The sequence below is a fragment of the Carcharhinus amblyrhynchos genome, chromosome 17, assembly GCF_965287045.1.
Source record: "Carcharhinus amblyrhynchos chromosome 17, sCarAmb.v2.hapA, whole genome shotgun sequence".
Taxonomy (NCBI): domain Eukaryota; kingdom Metazoa; phylum Chordata; class Chondrichthyes; order Carcharhiniformes; family Carcharhinidae; genus Carcharhinus; species Carcharhinus amblyrhynchos.
Genome location: NC_137340.1, coordinates 56530157 through 56554634, shown reverse-complemented (window position 1 = coordinate 56554634; position 24478 = coordinate 56530157). Strand labels below are relative to the sequence as shown.

The 24478-nt window shown below is 44.9% G+C and overlaps 1 protein-coding gene across 3 annotated transcripts in view; it reads right to left on the bottom strand.

Annotated features, from left to right (window-relative positions):
• slka (STE20-like kinase a) overlaps positions 1-24478 on the bottom strand; it is a 167332-nt gene that overhangs the window by 96210 nt on the left and 46644 nt on the right. For all 3 annotated transcript variants that reach the window (XM_080206005.1, XM_080206006.1, XM_080206008.1), the window contains one exon: positions 2447-2611. In XM_080206005.1, coding sequence (XP_080062131.1) covers positions 2447-2611 — 165 coding nt within the window. The remainder of the gene's footprint in view (positions 1-2446; positions 2612-24478) is intronic.

Genomic DNA, 24478 nt, shown 5'->3' with positions numbered 1-24478 from the left:
CTGGTCGCCTTACTACCGGAAGGACGTGGAGACTCTGGAGAGAGTGCAGAGGAGGTTTACCAGGATGTTGCCTGGTATGGAAGGACTGGGGTATGAGGAAAGATTGAAGAAATTGGGGCTCTTTTCCCTTGAAAGACGCCAACTGAGGGGGGAATCTAATAGAGGTATATAAGATTATGAAGGGTATAGAGTAAACAGAGGTAAGCTATTTCCTATGATAGAGACACGTAGGACAAGGGGCCATGGACTTAAGGTGAGGGGGGAGAGGTACAACACAGATATTAGAGGGAGGTTTTTCACACAGAGGGTAGTGGGAGTATGGAATGCTCTGCCAAGTAAGGTGGTGGAGGCAAACATGCTAGAGTCATTTAAGAGTAACTTAGACAGGCACATGACTGGATTGGAGATGGGTGGATATAGGAGATTGTTTTAAATAAGGGTCATTAGCATTGGGGCGTCCCTGGTAATGTAAATGGGTATGATATGATAATAATGTTTTTCTCTTTTCATTCACAGGTTTTAAGTCGGTCTACCTCGTGTCCAACGAGGGGCATACATACGATGGGTCGTACTGGGGCTGCTCTTGGTTGTTCAGGATTGGCCTAGTGCTTCATGTTGTTAGTGTGTGCCTAAACTGGACAAGATACTGGGCAAGACGACAGCTCAGTGACTATCGCTGATTGCTGTGCAGACACATGGATTTGGGCCGGTGTCTGTGGGAGTTTGCACATTCTCCCTGTGCTTGCGTGGGTTTTCTCCGGGTGCTCCGGTTTCCTCCCACACCCCAAAGATGTGCTGTTAGGCTGATTGGCAGGAATAAATTGTCCCTAAATCAGTTTCCCTCAATCTGGATGGCCATAAAACATTAGACAGGGGTCATGGGGGGAAGAGGGGGGCTGGTGGTGTTGAGATGGCGGCGCGGGCTCGTTGGGCCGAAGGGCCTGTTTCCCGGGCTGATTTTGTTCTTTGTAAGGACCTCTTCTGCACTGTGATTCTCTGATCGCACAGTAAGGTTTAGGATGATGATAGAAAAAAGACAATAGACAATTGAAAGTAAAAATAATTAACCGGGGGAAAGCCTACTTCAATGAAGCTGGGCTGGTTAGAGTGGAACAAAATGCTAGCGGGATAAAGTGCAGATGAACAATGGGCTACCTTCAAAACAGAGATGGTACTTGAAAGGGAAGCAAAGACAACTAATCCCAGAAGGTGAAAAAACACATGAGGAAAGTGAAGAGGGATAATGAGAAAAAACTGGCAGCCAACAAAACGATGAATTCTAAGGTTCTTCCCATAGGCATATAAAAAGTAAAAGAAGAATAGGGCCAATTAGGAACCTAAAAAGACACAGAGGTTGGGGAATGGCTCAGGTATTAAATGAGTACTTTGCATTCATCTTTACTAAGGAAATAGGTGTTCTCCAGCACATGGTGACAGATAAGGAAACTCTGTGCCTAGAAGGGTTCAAAATTGATAAGTTCATCAGATATAGGAGCAGCATTAGGCTATGTGGCCCACTGAGTCTGCTCCGCCATTTGATCATAGCTGATATGCTCCCCTTCCCCATTTACCTGCCTTCTCCCCATAAACCCATTACCAATTAAAAATCTGTCCAACTCCTCCTTAAATTTCGTTTATTTATTAATCACAGGTAGGCTTACATTCATACTGCAAAGAAGTTACTGTGAAAGTCCCCAAATGGCCACATTCCAGTGCTTGTTGAGGTATGCTGAGGGTGAATTTAGCTTGGACAATGCACCTAATCAGCAAATCTTTTGGACTGTGGGAGAAAACCAGAGCACCCGGAGGAAACATACGCACACATAAAGGAGAATGTGCAAATGTGCAGTGACCTAAGCCGGGAATCGAACCCGTGCCCCTGGAGCTGTGAGGCAGCCCTCAGTTTATTTACTCACTGTCCCAGCATCCACCATACTTTGGGGTTGCGGATTCCACAGAATTCACAATGTTTTGGAATTAGTAGGTTCTCCTCAACTCTGTTTTGAGCTTGCTACCCTCATCCTAAGACTATGACCTCTCGTCCAAAGTGTCCCACAGGAGGAAGCATCTGCTCCACATCTACTTTATTCATATCTTTTATCATCTTGCATACCTCAATTTGATCTCCCCTCATTTTTCCAAATTCAGAGTATAGACCTAAACGGATCAATCCCTCGTCTTTGGAATCAATGTAGTGCACTTCCTCTGAGCTGCCTTCAATGCCACTACATCTTTCCTCAAATAAGGGGACCAAACTGTTATGAGGAAGAAGTGTTGAATAGACTGTCAGTACTGAAAGTTGACAAGGCACTTTGAGTGGATGAGATATATGAAGTACTGCCCTTCAAATGAGATGGAAAATGACATCCAAGATCCAAGACCCAGAGATGGAAAGTTCATGTTTAACAAAAGCATTGTTATTAATGATGGGAGGAATGCCTCTTACCCACAGCTTGTTTTCATAGTAAAATGCGTCAAGCAGCTTGACAATATGATGGTGATCACATGATGCCAGGATATCAATTTCCACAATATAATCTTCCAACTCTTCCTCACTCTTTGTTTCAATCACCTTTGCTGCAGCAAGAATTCCTGTTTGTTTATTCTGCGCCTGTGTTTAGAAGTAAGCACATTGTTAGATAGTGCTGGCACCAAATGTACATTCATGTAATGAGTGTAATATTAAGAACAAAACAGTGTAACAAAATCATACACATATGTTATATATATGTGTGCCTGTGTATGTATTACACGCATACAAAAGTTCTCAAAAGTTGTGCAACAACTGTTTATTTGCTCAGAGAATGAAATTGCAAACTTACAACATCTTAGAGCCAATCTAAGAGATGGATTGTTAAACTAGAACAGACTGGAGATAGCAAATGCAATAGTCAATGCAGATTTCAAAACAAAGTGTTCTTTGAATTAACAGATTGAGTGAATAAGGGTTATACGAGAGGTAATATATGCGGATTTTCAAAAAGCCTTCAATATGGTACCAGATAATAGAATGTGTGGACAAGTATCAGAGTGGAAAGCAAATAGGCTAAAACCAACAAAATAAACATAGAAATAAACATACAAAACCATTCAGGCCTTCAAGTCTGCTCCATCATTTATTACGATCATGGCTGATCATCAAATCCAAAACGCTGATCCCACGTCCTCCCCATATCCCTTGATCCCTTTAGCCCCAAGAGCTATATCTAATTGCTTCTTGAAATCACACAACACTTTGGCCTCACTACATTCTGTGATAGTGAATTTCACATACTCACCATCCTCTGGGTGAGGAAAGAAGGAAATACAGGTTTATGGCTGTTACTCTGATTAACCAATGGTAGGAAGTGCTGTTCCACAAAGACTGGTGCTGGGATCACTGCTGCTTACAATTTACATAAACAATATGAATTTGGGAGTCAGAAAGACATTTTCAAAATTTACGGATGACACCAAACTGGGAAATGTTATCAATATGGAAAATCACATGGTATGGATGTGTAATTAGCAAATTAAATTTATTTCAGATAATTGCGAAGTAGTATATTTTAGTAGGAAGAATAAGAAACCACATACTGTTTAGAAAATAAGTGTCTAAATGGGATAGAGGAACACAGAGGTGCGAGGATTTAGATGCACAATTCACTAAACATAGTGACACAGATTAATGATGCCGCACAAAAGAAACAAAGCACCTGGCTTCACTTTTACAGGGCAAATTGTAAAGCAGGAATTTTATAGTAAAGTTGTATCAAACTTAATTTAGACAACAGCCAAAGTACTGTGAACAGTTCCAGAATCCACATTACAAAAAGGATATAGAGGCATTGGAGAAGATACAAAAAAGGTTTATTAGAATAATCCAGAATCAAGAGCTTTTTAATCATCAGGAAAGGTCGAGCAGACTGCGGCTCTTTCCACAACAGAAGGGAAAGTTGAGGTGAACTGATTGAGGTCTTGAAGATTTGAAAGGGTTTGACAGAGTTGACGTGGAAAAAGTACCATTTCTCGTAGGCAAACTGAACTAGCGACCATAATTATAAAGATTACAAATATATCCAAAAGAGAAACCATTGGAAAATCTCAGCAGGTCTGGCAGCATCTGTAAGGAGAGAAAAGAGCTGACGTTTCGACTCCAGATGACCTTTAACAAAGCTAATGTATCCAATTGGGAATTTAGGAAAAACTGAAAGTGGTGACAATGTGGAACTCACTATACTTGGGAAAGGTTTTAAATATTAAATTTAAACATTTATTAAATTAATAAAGACTTGAAGACACAAAAACACCTTTACACAGTTAACAATACTTTGACAAACACATCCTAAAATGTTGAATCTTAAATAGAGCTAAACCCCCTTATGATGGCAAAAGTCCTTTTAGATGTTCTAATCTATAAAAATTCCAATAACGTTACCACATAATGTCCTGCTGCTCCAGGGGAAACCTGACACAGGCTTCTCTGCCCTATGATAACTGTCTCCAGCACAGACTTTGTTTATCAAGAGTTCATATCCAACCCTCATCTTCAATTCCTCTTTAAATATGCTTTTCCCTTTGATCTTCCTCTCCATTGTTTTTGTAGTCTTTCTTGGCTAGGGGTGTGACTGGTTCTGGAGCACAAGTCTTCAGAATTTATAATGGGTAATAAGAAAATGGCAGAAGAGCTAAATAAATACTTAGGATGGAATTCTTCTATTCTGACACTAGATGGGTGCTTGGGGTGGGAGGGAGGAAGCTTCGCAGCAGGGGAGAGCATTGGGGGAAGGGGGAAGAGTCTACAGACATAGGCAATTGGCCGGGAAAAGTCTGCAGACTGAGGTGATTGGTGGGGATGGAACTCTGCAGTCTGGGGCGATCGGTGGGGAGCACGTCTGATGTCTGGGGGTTGTTGCAGGGGTGGGGGGGTGGTTTGGGAAGGGGGCAGGTCTCTGGGAGATTGGGGTCAGGGTGCCTGCACAATGGCACCCCAAGAGTTCAGCAGGTGGTTTCCCCAGCAAGCCATCACATCCTGGCACATTTGTACTAAGTGCCATAAGAATATCACTTGCAGCTTGCCCAAAAAACCAGCACAATTCTCTCCTGTTTTTTCACTCATTCATCACTTAGAATTTTTTTTGCAAGATTGTGCCCTTAATTTTTCAAAAATAGCCCAACATCACTGGTGTAAAGCTTTGCAGATTTACGCAATGGGAATGGAACAGGGTTAAAAAATGAATTTCTCCACTCTCGTTTCTATCCCCACCCTGCAGGATCTCTATTTTAATCATTTTTTGAGAATGCAACTCGTAGAGTTGACTGAGGACAGCCAGTGGATGTGGTTTATTTAGACTTTCAGAAGGCTTTCGACAAGGTTAAGGGGGGGTAGCTACAGGACGGATGTCAGGGGTAGGTTCTTTACCCAGCGGGTGGTGAGGGATTGGAATGCCCTGCCTGCTGCAGTTGTAAATGCGTCTAGTTTGGGGGCGTTTAAGAGATCTCTGGATAGGTTTATGGACGAAAAGGGATTGGTATAGGCTAGTGGGTCATTGTTTTTGTAACTGGTCGGCGCAACATCGTGGGCCGAAGGGCCTGTTCTGTGCTGTAATGTTCTATGTTCTATAACAGAATACGATGTAAAGTTAAAGCACATGGGATTGCAGGTGATGTCTTGAGATAGATAGAAAGCTGGTTAGCAGATAGGAAACAAAGAATTGGCATAAATGAGTCTTTTTCTGATTGGCAGTCAGTGATTAGTGGGGTGCAGCAGGGATCTGCACCAGGATCCCAACTGTTCACATTATATATTAATGATTTAGAAGAGGGAATTGAATGTATTATATCCAAATTTGCAGATAATACAAAGTTGGATGGGAGGGTGAGCTGTGAGGAGGATACAGAGATGATTCAGCATGATTTGGACAGGCTGAGTGTGTGGTCATGTGCAAGGCATTTGCAGTATATTGTGGATAAATGTGAGGTTATCCACTTTGGTAGCAATAATAGGAAAGCAGACTATTGTTTGAATTGATGTAAATTGAGAATGGCGGATACTCAACGAGACCTTGGAGCCCTTGTGCCTCAGTCACTGAAAGTAAGCATGCAGGTACAGCAGGCAGTAAAGAAGGCAAGTAGTGTGTTGGCCTTCATAACGAGAGGATTTGTGTGTAGGGATAGAGATATTTTATTGCAATTGTATAGGGCATTGGTGAGGCCCCACCTGGAGTATTGTGTGCAGTTTTGGTGTCCTTATCTGAGGAAGGATGTTCTTGTTATAGAGGTAGTATAGCGAAGGTTTGCCAGGCTGATTCCTGGGATGGCAGATCTGTCATACAAGGAGATACTAAGTCAGTTAGCATTATATTAGGTGGAGTTTAGAAAAGTGAGAGGCGATCTCATAGAAACTTATAAAATTCGAACATGATTAGACAGGGTAAGTTCAGAAAGAATGTTCGCATTGGTGGGGGGGTCCAAAACTAGGGGTTATAGTTTGAGGATAGTAAACCTTTTCAAATTGAGGTGAAGAAAAATTTCTTCACCCAGAGGGTGGTGAATGTGTGGAATTCACTATAATGCAGTTGAGGCCAAAACGTTTTATGGATACTGGAGATGAGGGGATTAGCTTATGAGGAGAGATTAAATAGACTGGGCCTGTACTCGCTAGAGTTTAGAAGGCTAAGGGGACTCTTATAGAGACTTACAAGATAATGAAGGGACTAGATAGGGTAGAGGTAGAGAGATTCTTTCTGCTTAGAAAGGAAAACAGAACTAGAGGGCACAGCCTCAAAATAAGGGGAGGGGGGGGGGGGGGCGCAGTTTAGAACGGAGTTGAGGAGGAACTTCTTCACTCAAAGGGTGGTGAATCTCTAGAAGTCTCTGCCCATTAAAGTGGTGGAGGCTACCTCATTGAATATATTTAAGTCACGGGTAGATAGATTTCTGACAGACAAGGGAATTAACGGTTATGGGGAGAAAGCAGGAAAGTGGAACTGATCCACTTCAGATCAGCCATGATCTTATTGAATGGTGGGGCAGGCTCGAACGGCTAGACGGCCTATTCCTGCTCCTATTTCTTATGGTCTTATGTTTTCTGATTTCAAGAAGAAATTAGATGTAGCTCTTGGGGCTAAAGGGATCAAAGGATATGGGGGTGGGGGTCAGGTTATTGAATTCAATGATCAGCCATGATCCATAATGAATGGTGGAACAGGCTCTAAGAGCCTACTCCTGCTTCTAGTTCCTATGTTTCTACATTTCTACTCCCAACTGCTGTCTATCACACGCTCACTGAAATGATTTCTTCAATTGCACAGCGCAGTATTTTTCAGTTTTACACAGGTTAGCAGATGATTTCATATCAACTTTAATCAGACAGCATTTTCTCCCTTTTTTAGCAGCAAGGAGGGACCAGTCATCTCAAATAGGCAGCTCCCAATATTTGAGATATCAGTAATTTACCAGAATAATCTGCCCCTCCCAACCCATAAAGTATATCAGACTGGGTGTGTATTACACCAGGATCAGATGGCCTTCTGTACTCATTCTCCCAGTAACGACACATGCACATGGGGCAGGAATTTGAATCATTAATGAGTGCACTCAACCACCTCTACACACTGATACAGCCGAAACATGCAGAAACGGTACATCAATATAGCAGGTACAAAACAAGGCCTGTGCCTGAAAAGACACAGGCAATGATAACCTAAGCTTCTAGTTAACCTTTCCAACACAAATCCAGGCATTTCACACTTAAATTTTCAATTTCAGATATTATAGTATTTAAAAGTAAAATAAATAGCTTAAGATCAAGCTCTCTGCGTGATTTCCACATACAACTCACAGTCCTATATATATCCAGAGATTGAGGGTAAAATGTGGACTGACAGATTGCTTTGTACACAAGTTATCTGGATGGTAATAACTCATTCACTCACTTGTCCTGACGTAGGAGTCTCTTTTCTACCTATTCTGGACTCCCACAACTTCCCAGATAAGCTCCCTGTATCTGCTTTGCAGTCCCCTGCTCCTCACTGGTCATGTTTACTCTTCAGCTCCTGAACTGCCATCTCCTATTGCTCTTTTCTCCAGCTGTTAGGGCTCTGTTCTCCTCTTTGGCTTCCAATCTTCAAGTCCACACACACATCAGTTTCGTACTCCTTTTTGCCTTTTGGATCTGGTTCCTGCATCCCTTGAGCCAGGTCCTGATTGCCCAGCCTATTCTTCCAATATCCTTTTGCAATTGTTTAGTGTTCTCTGCATACTTCATTCTACCACTCATCTTCATGTCATCTGTCTTGCTATTTCTTTCTTGACGACAGATTCAAGCATTTTCCCTACTACAGAAGTTGAGCCTATAGTTACCCACTTTTTGTTTACTGCCTTTTTTAAACAGTGGCGGCATATTTGCCATTTTCCAATCTACCCCAGAATAAGAACATAAGAACATAAGAAATAGGAGCAGGAGTAGGCCATCTAGCCCTTCGAGCCTGCCCCGCCATTCAATAAGATCATGGCTGATCTGTCGCGTCTCAGTTCCACGTTCCCACCCTCTCCCCATAACCCTTAATCCCCTTGCCTATCAAAAACCTATCAATCCGGGTCTTAAATATATTTAGCGAGGCAGCCTCCACCACTTCAACGGGCAGAGAATTCCAGAGATTCACCACCCTTTGAGTGAAGAAGTTCCTCCTCAACTCCGTTCTAAACCGCTCCCCCCCTTTACCTTGAGGCTGTGCCCTCTAGTCCTACTGTCCTTTCTGAGCGGGAAGAGCCTCTCCACCGCTATCTTATCCACCCTATTCATCATCTTATATGTCTCAATGAGATCTCCCCTCATTCTTCTAAACTCTAACGAGTACAAGCCTAGTTTATTCAGCCTCTCATAGTTCAACCCCCTCAACTCTGGTATCAGCCTAGTAAACCTCCTCTGCACTCCCTCCAAGGCCAAAATATCCTTGCGTAAGTGCGGCGACCAAAACTGCACACAGTACTCCAGCTGCAGCCTCACCAGTGCCCTGTACAGGAATCCAGCAAATTTTGTTAAATTATCACCAGTGCATTTGCTATTTCTCCTCTTGTACCCAGAGATGCATTCTGTCAGGGCCAGACTTGTTTACCTTTAGCCCGTTAGCTTACCTAACACTGCTTCTTTAGTGATAACAGAACCATAGAACATTACAGCTCAGAAACAGGCCTTTTGGCCTTTGTCTGTGCTGAACCATTTTTTGCCTAGTCCCACTGTCCTGCACTTGGGCCACATCCCTCCACACCCCTCTCATCCATGAACCTGTCCAAGTTTTTCTTAAATGTTAAAAGTGACCCCGCATTTACCACTTTATCCAGCAACTCATTCAACACTCGCCCCCCAATATTCCCTTTAAACTTTTTTCCTTTCACCTTTAACCCATGCCCTCTAGTTTTTTTTTCTCCCCTAGCCTCAGTGGAAAAAGCCAGCTTGCATTCACTATCTATACCCATCAAAATCTTATACACCTCTAGCAAATCTCCCCTCATTCTACTACGTTCCAGGGAATAAAGTCCTAACCTATTCAATCTCTCTCTGTAACTCAGCTTCTCAAGTCCCAGCAACATCCTTGTGAACCTTCTCTGCACTCTTTCAATCTTATTTACATCCTTCCTGTAACTAGGTGACCAAAACTGTACACAATACTCCAAATTCAGCCTCACCAATGCCTTATATAACCTTACCATAACACTCCAACTTTTATACTCGATATTCCGATTTATAAAGACCAATGTATCAAAAGCACTCTTCACGACCCTATCCACCTGTGACCTCACTTTTAGGGAATTCTGTACCTACATTCCCAGATCTCTCTGTTTAACCGCACTCTTCAGAGTCCTACCATTTACCCTGTACGATCTACTTTGGTTTGTCCTTCCAAAGTGCAATACCTCACACTTGTCTGCATTAAATTCCATTTGCCATTTTTCTGGTTGGTACAAATCCCTCTGCAAGTTTTGAATCCTTCCTCACTGTCCACTACACCTCCAATTTTTGTATCATCAGCAAATTTGCTGATCCAATTTACCACATTATCATCCAGATCATTGATATAGATGACAAATAACAATGGATCTAATACTGATCTCTGTGGCACACCACTTGTCACAGGCGTCCACTCAGAGAAGCAATCCTCCACAACCACTCTCTGGCGTCTTCCACTGAGCCAGTGTCTAATCCAATTTACTACCTCTCCATGTATACCTAATAATAATCGTTCCTTAACTGCCATAGCTTTCCTGTTACCAATTTTTGGCATGTTATTTGAGCTTTCCACTATCAAGACTGACGCAAAATACCTGTTCAATGCCTCAGTCATTTCCTTATTTCCAGTTATTACATCCCCTTTCTCATCCTTGGAAGGATCAATGTTTACCTTAACCACTCTTTCTTTTTAAATATTTGTAGAATCTTTTGCCATCTGTTTTTACGTTCTGAGCTAGTTTACTCACCATCCATGTTACTTTTCTTCATAGCTTTTTCCATGGTTTCTGTTGGCCTTTAAAGATTTCCCAACCCTCTAGTTTCTCACTTTGTATGCATTGTATGGAGGCCAAGTCTCTGAATATATCCAAGGATATAGTTTTTTTATTTTAATGACATCAAGGGATGTGGGGAGAAAGCAGGAATATAGCCTTGACATAGAGGATCAGCCACGATCATAATGAATGGTGAAGCAAGCTCAATGGGCTGAATGACCTAATCCTGGTCCTAGTTTCGATGTCTGAACCTCACTCCAGCTCCTGATTGCTCTCCTCTGCCAATCCACTCTGTGCTAACTTGTTGGGAACATTGGCAGAAATGTGTGGAACAGTCTGCATTCTTCAAAATGAGATTTCTGGTAGCCTTATAAATGGGTTATTTTATTTCTTCAGGTTCTGAGGAACAGAAGGGTCACCGTGACTGGCAGCATTTATGCTAATCGCTCCAAATTAGATTACATGCTGGACCTACAATCATTTCAATACATGTACACATACACTATGGTCATTTTAAGCAGGCAGTAAAATTTGGTTAAAGATGGAAGGAGGCGTTCTTAGGGAAAAGTACCGAAGGAAGGTGGCAGATATTCAAGGAATGTGTGTCTAGAGCTCTGAATGACAACGTTCCGATGAGACGAGGGGGGTTTGGTGGGTCGAGGGAACCGTGGTGCACAAAGGATGTGTTGAACCTAGTCAGGAAGAAAAGGAAGGTGTACAAGAGGTTCAGGGAATTAGGAGATGTTAAAGATCTTGAGGAGTATAAGGACTGTAGGAGGGAACTTAAAAGGGAAATTAGGAGAGCCAGAAGGGGTCATGAGAAGACCTTGGCGAGTAAGATTAAGGAGAATCCCAAGGCCTTCTATAAATATGTGAAAGGTAAAAGGATAAGAAGAGAAGGGATAGGACCGATAAAAGGTGAGGGGGGAAAGGTTTGTGTGGAACCAGAAGAAATGGCGGAGGTGCTTAACGAGTACTTCGCCTCAGTATTCACGGTGGAAGCCGATCTGGGAGATTTTGTTATGGATTTGCAGCAGATGGAAAGGATTGAGTACGTGAATATTAAGGAGGAGGATGTGTTGGAACTTTTGAATTCTATCAAGGTAGATAAGTCGCCGGGACCAGATGGGATGTACCCCAGGATACTGTGGGAGGCGAGGGAAGAGATTGCAGAGCCCCTGGCGATGATCTTTGCGTCGTCAATGGAGACGGGAGAGGTTCCAGAGGATTGGAGGATTGCGGATGTAGTTCCTATTTTTAAGAAAGGGAACAGAGATAGCCCGGGAAATTACCGACCGGTGAGTCTGACCTCAGTGGTTGGTAAGCTGATGGAGAGGCTTCTGAGGGACAAGATTTACGAACATTTGGAGAGGTTTGACATGATCAGGAATAGTCAGCATGGATTTGTCAAGGGCAGGTCGTGCCTTACAAGCCTAGTTGAGTTCTTCGATAATGTGACTGAACACATTGACGAAGGAAGTGCCGTGGACGTAGTGTACATGGACTTCAGCAAGGCGTTTGATAAGGTCCCCCATGCAAGACTTCTTGAGAAGGTGAGAGGGCATGGGATCCAAGGGCCTTTGGCCTTGTGGATCCAGAACTGGCTTGCCTGCAGAAGGCAGAGAGTGGTTCTGGATGGGGCTTTTTCTGAATGGAGGTCAGTCACCAGCGGAGTGCCTCAAGGATCTGTTCTGGGACCCTTGTTGTTTGTCATTTTCATAAATGACCTGGATGAGGAAGTGGAGGGATGGGTAAGTAAGTTCGCTGATGACACGAAGGTCGGTGGTGTTGTGGATGATCTGGAAGGATGGCAAAAGTTGCAGCAGGACATAGATAGGATGCAGGACTGGGCGGAGAAGTGGCAGATGGACTTCAACGCGGATAAATGTGTTGTCGTCCATTTTGGCAGAACCAACGGGATGAACGAGTACACTATTAAGGGCAGAAGTCTGAGTGGTGTTGAGGAGCAGAAGGATCTTGGGGTCCGGGTCCACAGGACTCTTAAATCGGCCTCGCAGGTGGAGGAGGTGGTCAAGAAGGCGTATGGTGTACTGGCCTTCATTAATCGAGGGATTGAGTTTAGGAGTCGGGAGGTAATGCTGGAACTTTATAAGACCCTTGTCAGGCCTCATTTGGAGTATTGTGCGCAGTTCTGGTCGCCTCACTATAGGAAAGATGTAGAAGCTATTGAAAGGGTGCAGAGGAGATTTACAAGGATGTTGCCTGGACTGGGAGGCATGCCTTATGAAGTTAGGTTGAGGGAGCTGGGACTCTTTTCCCTGGAGAGACGAAGGTTGAGAGGCGACCTGATAGAAGTTTACAAAATGTTGAGAGGAATAGATAGGGTGGACTCTCAGAGGCTATTTCCCCGGTTTGAAATGGTCGCTACGAGAGGACACAGATTTAAGGTGCGGGGAGGGAGGTTCAGAAGTGATGTTAGGGGTAAGTTTTTCACTCAGAGGGTGGTGAGTGAATGGAATCGGCTGCCGTCAGTGGTGGTGGAGGCGAACTCGCTGGGGTCTTTTAAAAGACTTCTGGATGAGTATATGGGGTTTAATGAGATTGAGGGTTATAGATAGGTCTGTAGGTTGGTAGGTGATGTGGTCGGCGCAACTTGTGGGCCGAAGGGCCTGTTTGTGCTGTAGTGTTCTATGTTCTATGTTCTATGGTGATGATTTCTCTGGAGCACTGCTTCAAGGTGGAGTTGTTCAGTGTGAGGATGCTGCAGAGGAAGCTCATTACTCATTCCGATTCTTGCCAATGATTTGGATTTTCCAGTTCAGATCTTCTCCTTCTGGTTCCAATATTTATTTTAAGCCCGCATGTGGTGGTGCCTACTTATTACTTCCAGATTTACCTCATCACTTTACCATTTTTAAACTTCCTACATCCAATACACCGGGTCTCAGTCTTGTGTCAGTTTCTCAAATCAATTTATTTATAACATAAAAACACATGCAACACTCAAAATGTCAGAGCCGTCATGGAGGGCATGTGTGGTTTCTAACTCACTACACCTACACTGCCTTTTGGATGAGATGCTAACCAATGTAAAAAAAATCTCATGGACTATCCTGAAAAGGAGCAGGAGAATTTTCACACTAATCTAGCCAATTTTTACCCATAACCAACATTAGTGAAACAAATACTGCACTGCAATCTCTACATTTCAAAACTGAGCACACTTCAGTAATACCTGATTGCTGTATAATGCCATGGGACATCCTGAATTGCATATACAAAATCTAACTCTTTTTTCTCAGTTCAAGTTACCAAAACAAATGCAAGTGTTGTGAGAACAAAGAATGAAGAAAAGTACAGCACAGGAACAGGCCCTTCAACCTTCCAAGCCTGTGCCAATCATGATGCCTGCCTAAACTAAAACTGTATGCACTTATGGAATCCGTATCCTTCCATTCCCATCCTATTCACGTATTCGTCTAGTTGTCCCTTAAATGCTGCTATCGTTCCTGCTCCCACCACCTCCTCATGTAGCACGTTCCAGGCATTCATCGCCCTGTGTGTAAAAAATTTGCCTTGCACATCTCCTCTAAATGTTTCCCCATGCACCTTAAACCTATGTCCCCTAGTATTTGACTTTTCTACCTGAGGAAAGAGCATCTGTCCACACCACTCAATCTTGTAAACCTCAATCAGGTCACCCCTCAACCTCCATCGTTCCAGTGAGAACAAACTGAGTTTATCCAACTTCTCCTCATAGCTAATACCCTCCAGACCAAGCAACAGCCTGGTAAACCTCTTCTGTACCCCCTTCAAAGCATTCACATCCTTCTGGTATTGTGGCAACCAGAATTGTACACAATATTCTAAATGAGGCCTTGCAGCATGACCCGCCAATCTTTATACTCAATGCCTCAATTGATGAAGGCAAGCATGCCAAAAAGTGTGGTGGTATTTTAGTGCTGATGCCTTGATATCCATTCTAACAATACTTGTGATTTTTAACAGATTTAAAATGATCTATTCAGTGAAGTCTGCAATTTATTTGAATGAGAGTCTTCAGAGAGTTGTGAATGCTGATGTCACCCTACAGACACCAGTCATAAAGCCCAACCTTCGACCCTTCCCAACCCTGGAGTGCTTTATGATCTGGAGGAGGGGATTGAGTGTAGGGTAACAATGTTTGCTGATGACACAATGATGAGTGGGAAAGCAAATTGCGTAGAGGATGCGGAAAGTCTGCAGAGATTTGGATAGGCTGAGTGAGTGGGCGAGGATCCGGCAGATGGAGTATAACGTTGGCAAGTGTGAGGTTATCCACTTTGCAAGGAATAATAGTAAAATGGACTATTATTTAAATGGTGAAAAATTACAACATGCTACTGTGCAGAGGGACCTGGGGGGCCTTGTGCATGAATCGCAAAAACTCAGTCTGCAGGTGCCGCAGGTGATCAAGAAGGCGAATGGAATGTTGTCCTTTATTGCAAGGGGGATGGAGTACAAAAGCAGCGAGGTCTTGCTGCAACTGTACAAGGTACTGGTGACGTCACAACTACAGTACTGTGTGCAATTTTGGTCCCCTTATTTGCGAAAGGATATATTGGCCTTGGAGGGAGTACAGAGAAGGTTCACCAGGTTGATACTGGAGATGAGGGGGTTAGCTTATGAGGAGAGATTGAGTAGATTGGGCCTGTACTCATTGGTGTTTAGAAGGCTAAGGGGTGATCTTAGAGACATAAGATAATGAAGGGCCTAGATGGGATAGAGGCAAAGAGATTCTTTCCACTTAGAAAGGAAACAAGAACTAGAGGACACAGCCTCAAAATAAGGGGGAGTCAGTTTAGGACATAGAACATTACAGCGCAGAACAGGCCCTTCGGCCCACGATGTTGTGCCGACCAGTTAAAAAGCAATGACCCTCTAACCTAAACCAAACCCTTTCCATCCATAAACCTATCCACGGATCTCTTAAATGCCCCCAAACTAGGCGCATTTACAACTGCAGCAGGCAGGGCATTCCAATCCCTCACCACCCTCTGGGTAAAGAACCTACCCCTGACATCCGTCCTATAACTACCGCCCCTTAACTTAAAGCTATGCCCCCTCGTGCTAGCATTCTCCATCCGAGGAAAAAGGCTATCACTGTCCACCCTATCTAAACCTCTAATCATCTTATATGTTTCAATAAGGTCCCCTCGTAGCCGCCTTCTTTCTAACGAAAACAACCTCAAATCCCTCAGTCTCTCCTCATAGGACCTCCCCTCCATACCAGGCAACATCCTGGTAAACCTCCTCTGCACCCTCTCCAATGCCTCCACATCCTTCCTATAATGTGGGGACCAGAACTGCACACAAAACTCCAAGTGCGGCCGCACCAGAGTTTTGTACAGTTGCAACATGACGCTGCGGCTCCTAAATTCAATCCCCCTACCAATAAACGCCAAGACACCGTATGCCTTCCTAACAACCCTATCTACTTGATTCCCAACTTTCAGGGATCTATGTACACATACACCTAGATCCCTCTGTTCATCCACACTATTCAGAGTCCTACCGTTAGCCCTATACTCTACACATCTGTTATTCCTGCCAAAGTGAATTACCTCTCACTTTTCCACATTAAACTCCATCCGCCACCTCTCGGCCCAACTCTGCAACTTGTCCAAGTCTCCCTGTAAACTAAGACACCCTTCCTCACTATTTACCACACCTCCAACTTTGGTGTCATCAGCAAATTTACTAATCCACCCAACTATACCCTCATCCAGATCATTTATAAAAATTACAAACAGCAGTGGCCCCAAAACAGATCCCTGAGGCACACCACTCGTTAACTGAACTCCATGACGAATACTTACCATCAACCACCACCCTCTGTCTCCTATCCGCCAGCCAATTCCTGATCCAATTACCTAAATCACCCTCAATCCCATACATCTGCATTTTCTGCAGAAGCCTTCCATGGTGAACCTTATCAAACGTTTAGAACAGAGTTGAGGAGGAACTTCTCTCAGAGGGTACTGAATCTCTGGAATTTTCTGCCCAGTGAAGCGGTGGAGGCTACCTCATTGAATATGTTTGAGTCACAGGTAGATAGATTTCTGATCAATAAGGGAATTAAGGGTTATGGGGAGCAGGCGAGTAAGTGGAACTGAACCACTTTCAGATCAGCCATGATCTTACTGAATGGCTGGGCAGGCTCGAAGGGCTAGGTGGCCTACTGCTGCTCCTATTTCTTGTGTTTACTCACTGTTCTTTCTGTGGGTGGTGGACTGTACTTCTATAAAACAGAAATTTAAAAAAAAACCCATAAGGCTGAAAATGGTAAAAATACACAGTAGGTCCATCAACATCTGTACAGAGAGGATGTTATAGATATTAGACTATCAGTTGGTCTTAAAGGAATAGGCTCCATAGAATTGGAATTCAAAAACAGGATCCTTAGAAAAGTTGCATAGATCACACTGTCAAGAAGCACAAAGAAACCTTCCCCACACAACCACAACACACAAAGCAAAATACTGTGGATGCTGGAAATCTGAAATAAGAACACAAAATTCTGGAAATATTCATTATCATAGAAGGAGAATAATAATAATAATAATAGAATCCCTACAGTGCAGAAGGAAGCCATTCAGCCCATCAAGTCTGCATTAACAACAATCCCACCCAGGCCTTATCCCTGTAACCCCATGCGTTTACCCTGCTAATCACCCGACACTAAGGGGCAATTTAGCAAGGCCAATCAACCTAACCTGCACATCTTTGGACTGCGGGAGGAAACTGGAGCACTCGGAGGAAACCCACGCAGACATGGGGAGAACATGCAAACTCCACACAGACAGAGGCCAAATTGAACCCAGGACATTGGCACTGTGACGCAGCAGTGCTAACCACTGTGCCACCATGCTGCCCTATTACGTCAGACAGAATCTGTGCAGGCAGGCAGGGAGTTAATGTTTCTGGTCAATGGCCTTTCATCACACGTCAAGTCATCAATTTTAAACAATATGACACAAAGACAGGAAAGTAAGTTGTGAAGAGGAGATAAGGAGGCTAAAAGGGGATATACAGTAAAGTTCCGCTATTTGCGGAAATTCCAATTGTGCGAAATCTCACAAAGGATAAAATCGTAAGTCAACAGTATTCCAATACATTCCTGGCTTGTGGCTTGTAGATGGTAGACAGGGTGGCCTTTGACGGGTCAGTTGGTGAGTTACTTGCTGCAAGATTCCTAGCCTCTGACCTGCTCTGGTAGCCACGGTATTCATTTGGCTAGTCCAATTCAGTTTCTGGTCAATGATAACCCCAGGCTATTGACAGTGGGCAATTCAGTGATGGTAATGCCATTGAATGTCAGGGCACAATGGTTAGATCCTCTCTTGTTGGAGGTGGTCACTGCCTGATGATACTTGTGTGGTGCAAATGTCAGCCCAATGCTGGTCTTGCTGCATTTGGACATGAACGACTTTGATATCTGCATCTGACCTGCTCTCTGTGGTTTATAAGAACATAAGAAATAGGAGCAGGAGTAGGCCATCTAGCCCTTTGAGCCTGCCCCGCCATTCAATAAGATCATGGCTGATCTGTCGTGGCTCAGTTCCACATTCCCGCCCTCTCCCCATAACCCTTAATCCCCTGTCTTATCAAAAACCCATCAACCCGCGTCTTAAAAAATATTTAGCGAGGTAGCCTCCACCACTTCAACGGGCAAAGAACTCCAGAGATTCACCACCCTTTGAGTGAAGAAGTTCCTCCTCAACTCCGTTCTAAACCGCCCCCCCCTTTATCTTGAGGCTGTGCCCCCTAGTCCTACTATCCTTTCTCAGCGGGAAGAGTCTCTCCACCTCTATCCTATCCATCCCATTCATCATCTTATACGTCTCAATGAGATCTCCCCTCATTCTTCTAAACTCTAACAAGTACAAGCCTAATTTACTCAGCCTCTCCTCATAGCTCAACCCCCTCAACTCCGGCATCAGCCTAGTAAACCTCCTCTGCACTCCCTCCAAGGCCAAAATATCCTTGTGTAAGTACGGCGCCCAAAACTGCACACAGTACTCCAGCTGCGGCCTCACCAATGCCCTATACAGCCGCAGCAAGACCTCCCTACTTTTATATTCAATCCCCCTCGCTATGAAGGCCAGCATCCCATTCGCCTTCCTGACCACCTGCTGCACCTGCAAGCTGGGTTTTTGTGACTCATGCACAAGGACCCCAAGGTCCCTCTGCACTGTCGCCTGCTGCAGTTTTTCGCCACGTAAGTAATAATCTTTCCTACCATTATTCCTACCAAAGTGGACCACCTCGCACTTGCCAACATTAAATTCCATTTGCCATTTCCTGGCCCATTCGCCCAGCCTATCTAGATCCTTCTGTAGACTCTCCACACCCTCCGCACAATTTGCCTTTCTTCCAATCTTGGTGTCATCAGCAAATTTCGACACCCTACACTCGGTTCCCTCCTCCAGATCATCTATATAAATGGTAAATAGCTGAGGCCCCAGCACCGACTCCTGAGGCACTCCACAAGTCACCATCCGCCAATCCGAATAGCACCCATTAACCCCGACTCTCTGCCTCCTATTTGACAACCAATCCTCTATCCACGCTAACACCCTACCCCCAACTCCATGTCCCCTGACCTTCTGCAATAACCTCCTGTGAGGTACCTTGTCAAACACCTTCTGAAAATCCAGAAAGACCACATCCACCGGCTCTCCTCTATCCACCGCCTAGATACATCCTCGTAGAACTCCGGTAAATTTGTCAGACACGACTTCCTTTTAACGAAACCGTGCTGCGTCTGCCTCGTTATTTCCTCCTTGATGACGGATTCTAACATTTTACCTACAACAGACGTTAAACTAACAGGCCTATAATTCCCTGCCTTTTGCCTGGCACCCTTCTTAAACAACGGCGTAACATTAGCCGTTTTCCAATCTTCCGGCACTTCCCCGGAATCCAGCGACGTCTGGAAAATAACCACCAAGGCATCCACTATCACCTCCGCCATTTCTTTCAGAACCCTCAGATGCATTCCATCCGGTCCTGGCGACTTGTCCACAATCAGTCCCTCCAGTCTGTCGAGCACCTCCTCTCTAGTAACAGTAATGTCATTAAGACCCTCCAGTCCTACCACCTTTCCATCGCTAACACCCGGCAAATTATTCACGTCCTCCTCCGTGAAGACAGAAACAAAAAAGTTATTCAGGACCTCAGCCATATAAGAACATAAGAACATAAGAACATAAGAAATAGGAGCAGGAGTAGGCCATCTAGCCCTTCGAGCCTGCCCCGCCATTCAATAAGATCATGGCTGATCTGTCGTGGCTCAGTTCCACTTTCCCGCCCTCTCCCCATAACCCTTAATCCCCTCTCTTATCAAGAACCCATCAACCCGCTTCTTAAAAATATTTAGCGAGGCAGCCTCCACCACTTCAACGGGCAGAGAATTCCAGAGATTCACCACCCTTTGAGTGAAGAAGTTCCTCCTCAACTCCGTTCTAAACCGCCTCCCCTTTATCTTGAGGCTGTGCCCCCTAGTCCTACTGTCTTTTTTGAGCGGGAAGAGTCTCTCCACCTCTATCCTATCCATCCCATTCATCATCTTATACGTCTCAATGAGATCTCCCCTCATTCTTCTAAACTCTAACGAGTACAAGCCTAGTTTATTCAGCCTCTCCTCATAGCTCAATCCCCTCAACTCCGGTATCAGCCTAGTAAACCTCCTCTGCACTCCCTCCAGGGCCAAAATATCCTTGCGCAGGTGCGGCGCCCAAAACTGCACACAGTACTCCAGCTGCGGCCTCACCAATGCCCTATACAGCTGCAGCAAGACCTCCCTACTTTTATATTCAATCCCCCTCGCTATGAAGGCCAGCATCCCATTCGCCTTCCTGACCACCTGCTGCACCTGCAAGCTGGGTTTTTGCGACTCATGCACAAGGACCCCGAGGTCCCTCTGCACCGTCGCCTGCTGCAGTTTTTCGCCACGTAAGTAATAGTCCTTCCTACCATTCTTCCTACCAAAGTGGACCACCTCACACTTGCCAACATTAAATTCCATTTGCCATTTCCTGGCCCATTCGCCCAGCCTATCTAGATCCTTCTGCAGACTCTCCACACCCTCCGCACAATTTGCCTTTCCCCCAATCTTGGTGTCATCAGCAAATTTCGACACCCTGCACTCGGTTCCCTCCTCCAGATCATCTATATAAATGGTAAATAGCTGAGGCCCCAGCACCGACCCTGGGGCACCCCACTAGTCACCAACCGCCAATCCGAATAGCACCCATTGACCCCCACTCTCTGCCTCCTATTTGACAACCAATCCTCTATCCACGCTAACACCCTACCCCCATCCCCTACCACTAAGTCCCCCTTCTCATCCTCTAAGGGACCAACGTTCACCCTAGCTAGCCTCTTCCTTTTTATATATTTATAAAAACTCTTGCTATCCTTTTTTATATTAAGCGCAAGCCCAGCTTCATAGTTTCTCCTACCCTTCTTTATCATCTTCTTTGTCAATCTTTGTTGACATTTAAACCTCTCCCAATCCTCTTCTCGCCCACTACTCTTAGCTACTCTAAACGCCTCCACTTTTAATTTAACACTTTCCTTCACCTCCTTCGTTATCCACGGCTTATTACCTCTCCTCCTACGGTCCTTTTTGACCATCGGAATAAATTTCTGCTGAGCACCATGAAAGATCTCCTTAAAGATCCTCCACTGCTCCTCAGCAGACCTACCTTCCAACGCGCTCCCCCAGTCCACATTCGCCAATTCTTCTCTCATCCTACCATACTCCCCTCTGTTCAAACAAAGGACGCGTGTCCGGGAACCCACTTTCTCCTCCTCCATCTGCACCAGAAACTCCACCATACAATGATCACTCTCCCCAAGAGGTTCCTTCACCGCAAGGTCCCTAATTCTACCTGCCTCATTACATAACACCAGATCCAAGATAGCTCGCTCCCTCGTCGGCTCCAACACACACTGTTCCAGGAAACTATCCCGGCAGCATTCCAAGAACTCCTCCTCGAGCCCACCGCGTCCAACATGGGTCGACCAATCTATATGTAGATTGAAATCCCCCATAACTACGGCCGTCCCATTCCTGCACGCTGCACTTATTTGCGCGTTAACAGCCCGCCCCGCCTCCAGATCATTATTCGGGGGCCTATAGACGACACCCACCAGCGTCTTCCTCCCTTTGCTGTTCCTAATCTCTACCCACAACGATTCCGCTGTCAGTTGAGTTTCTGGTCAATGGTAACCTCAAGGATGTTGACAGTAGGGGACATTCAGTGATGGTGGCACCATTGAATGTCAAGGGGCGGTGGTTAGAGTGTCTCTTATTGGAGATGATCATTGCCTGCCAGCTGTGTGACACAAATGTTACTTGCCAGTTATCAGCCCAAACCTGGATATTGTCCAGATCTTGTTGCATTTGAACATGGACTGCTTCAGTATCTGAGGAGTTGCGAATGGTGCTGAACATTGTGCAGTCATCGATGAACATCCCCACTTCTGATCTTATGAAGTAGGGAAGGTCACTGATGAAGCAGCTGAAGATGGTTGGGCCTCAGACACTCCCCTGAGGGACTCCTGCAAAAATGTCCTGAAGTTGAGATGAGTGACCCTGCACAACCACAACCATCTTCCTAATGTGGCAGGTATGACTCCAACCAGCAGAGTTTGCCTCCTGATACTCATCGGACCAGTTCTGCAAGGATTCCTTGATGCCACACTCGGTCGAATGCTGCCTTGATGTCAACAGCTGTCACTCTCACCTTACCTCTGGAATTCAATTCTGTTGTCCATGTTTGAACCAAAACTGTAATGAGGTCAGGAGCTGAGTGACCCTGGTGAAACCCAAATTGGGCGTCACTGAGCAGGTTATTGCTAAGCAGTTGCTGCTTGATAGTGTTATCGATGACCCCTTCTATCACTTTACCGATGATCGAGAGTAGACTGATTGGATGGGTTGGCTTTGTCTTGCTTTTTGTCTACAGGACACACCCGGGCAATTTTTGTACTGGAAGAACTTGACTAGGGGAACGGCAGGTTCTGGAGCACAAGTCTTCAGCGATATTGCCAGAATGTTATCAGGGCCCAGTGCCTTTGCAGTATCCAGTGCCTCCATCCATTTCTTGATATCATGTAGACTGAATCAAGTTGGCTGGAGGCTGGCATCTGTGGTGCTGGGGACCACTGGATCATCTACTTGGCACTTCTGGGTGAAGGTGACTGCGAGTGCTTCAGTCTTATTTTTTGCATTGATGTACTAGGGTTCTTCCATCATCAAGGATGGAGTTATTCATGGAACCTCCTCTAGTTAATTGTCCACCACCATTCACAACTGAGATCACTTTGCTCTGTCTATCATTTGCTGTTTATACTGTTTGGCATGCACGTGGCCCTGTTTGGTAGCATCACCAGTTGACACCCCATTTTTAAGTATGCCTGGTGCTGCTCCTGGCATGCCCTCCTACACTCTCCATTGAATCAGGGTTGATCCCCTGGCTTGATGGTAACGGTTGAATGGGGGGGATACGCCAGTACATTAGGTTACAGATTATGCTGGAGGACAATTCTGCTGCTGTTGACGGCCCACAGCGTCTCATGGATGCCCAGTCTTGAGTTGCTAGAATTGTTCAAAGTCTGTCCCATTTAGCCGGGTGATAGTGCCACACAACACGATGGAGTTTATTCTCAATGTGAAGGCGGGACTTTTATCTCAACAAGAACTGTGCAATGGTCACTCTTACCAATATTGTCATGGACAGATGCATCTGCAGCCGGCAGATTGGTGAGGATGAGGTCAAATATGTCATTTGCTCTTGTTGGCTCCCTCACCACCTGCTGCAGACCCAGTCTAGCAGTAATGTTCTTTAGGACCCGACCAGCTCAATCGGTGATGCTGCTGCCAAGCAACTCTTGGTGGTGGAAACTGAAATCCCCCATCCAGAGTACATTTTGCACCCTTGCCAGTCTCAGTGCTTCCCCCAAGTGTTGTTCAACATGGAGGGGCACTGATTCATCAGCCAAAAGAGGACTGTACATGATAACCAGGAACTGGTTTCCTTGCCCGTGTTTAACCTGAAACCATGAAACTTCATGGGGTCTTGAATTGATGTTGAGGACTCCCAAGGCAACTCCTTTCTGACTGTATGCCACTGTGCCGCCACACTTGCTGGGTCTGTCCTGCTGACGGGACAGGACACATCCATGGATGGCAACGGTGATGTTTGAGGTGTTATCTGTAAGATATAATTCTGTGGGAATGACTATGTCAGGCTGTTGCTTGACTAGTCTGAGACAACTCTCCCAATTTTGGCACTAGCCCCTAGATGTAAATAAGGAGGATCGATAGGGCTGTTTGTTTTGCTGGTGCCTTTTCCAGAGCTTAGCTCGATGTCAGATGGATCATCTGGTTCTATTTCTTTCTAGCGATTAATATAACTGAGTGGCTTGCTAGGTCACTTCAGAGGGCAGTTGAGAATCAACCACATTGCTGTGTGTCAACCACATCACATGGTGGCCAGGCCAGGTAAGGACGGAAGACTTCCTTCCCAAAAGGACATTAGTGAACTAGATGGGTTTTTCTGACAATTGACAATGGTTTCACGGTCATCATCAGACTCTTAATTCCAACTATTTTTATCGAATTCAAATTCCACCATCTATCATGGCAGGATTTGAACCCATGTCCCCAGAACATTAGCTGAGTTTCTGGATTAACAGTCTAGTGGTAATACCACTAAGCTATCACATCCCCAGTGAATGTTTGTGGAAGGGGTAGCAATCAAGCAGGTTGCTGTCAAGCTTCTTGAGTGCTGTTGCAGGTTCCTCATTCAGGCAAGTGAACAGTAACGCACTACACTGTTGATTTGTGCATTGTAGATAGTGGACAGGCTTTGGGGAGTCAGAAGATGAATTATTCACAGCAAGATTTCTAGCCTCTGACCTGCTCTTGTAGCCACATTATTTACATGGCTAGTCCAATTTAGTTTCTGGTCAATGGTAA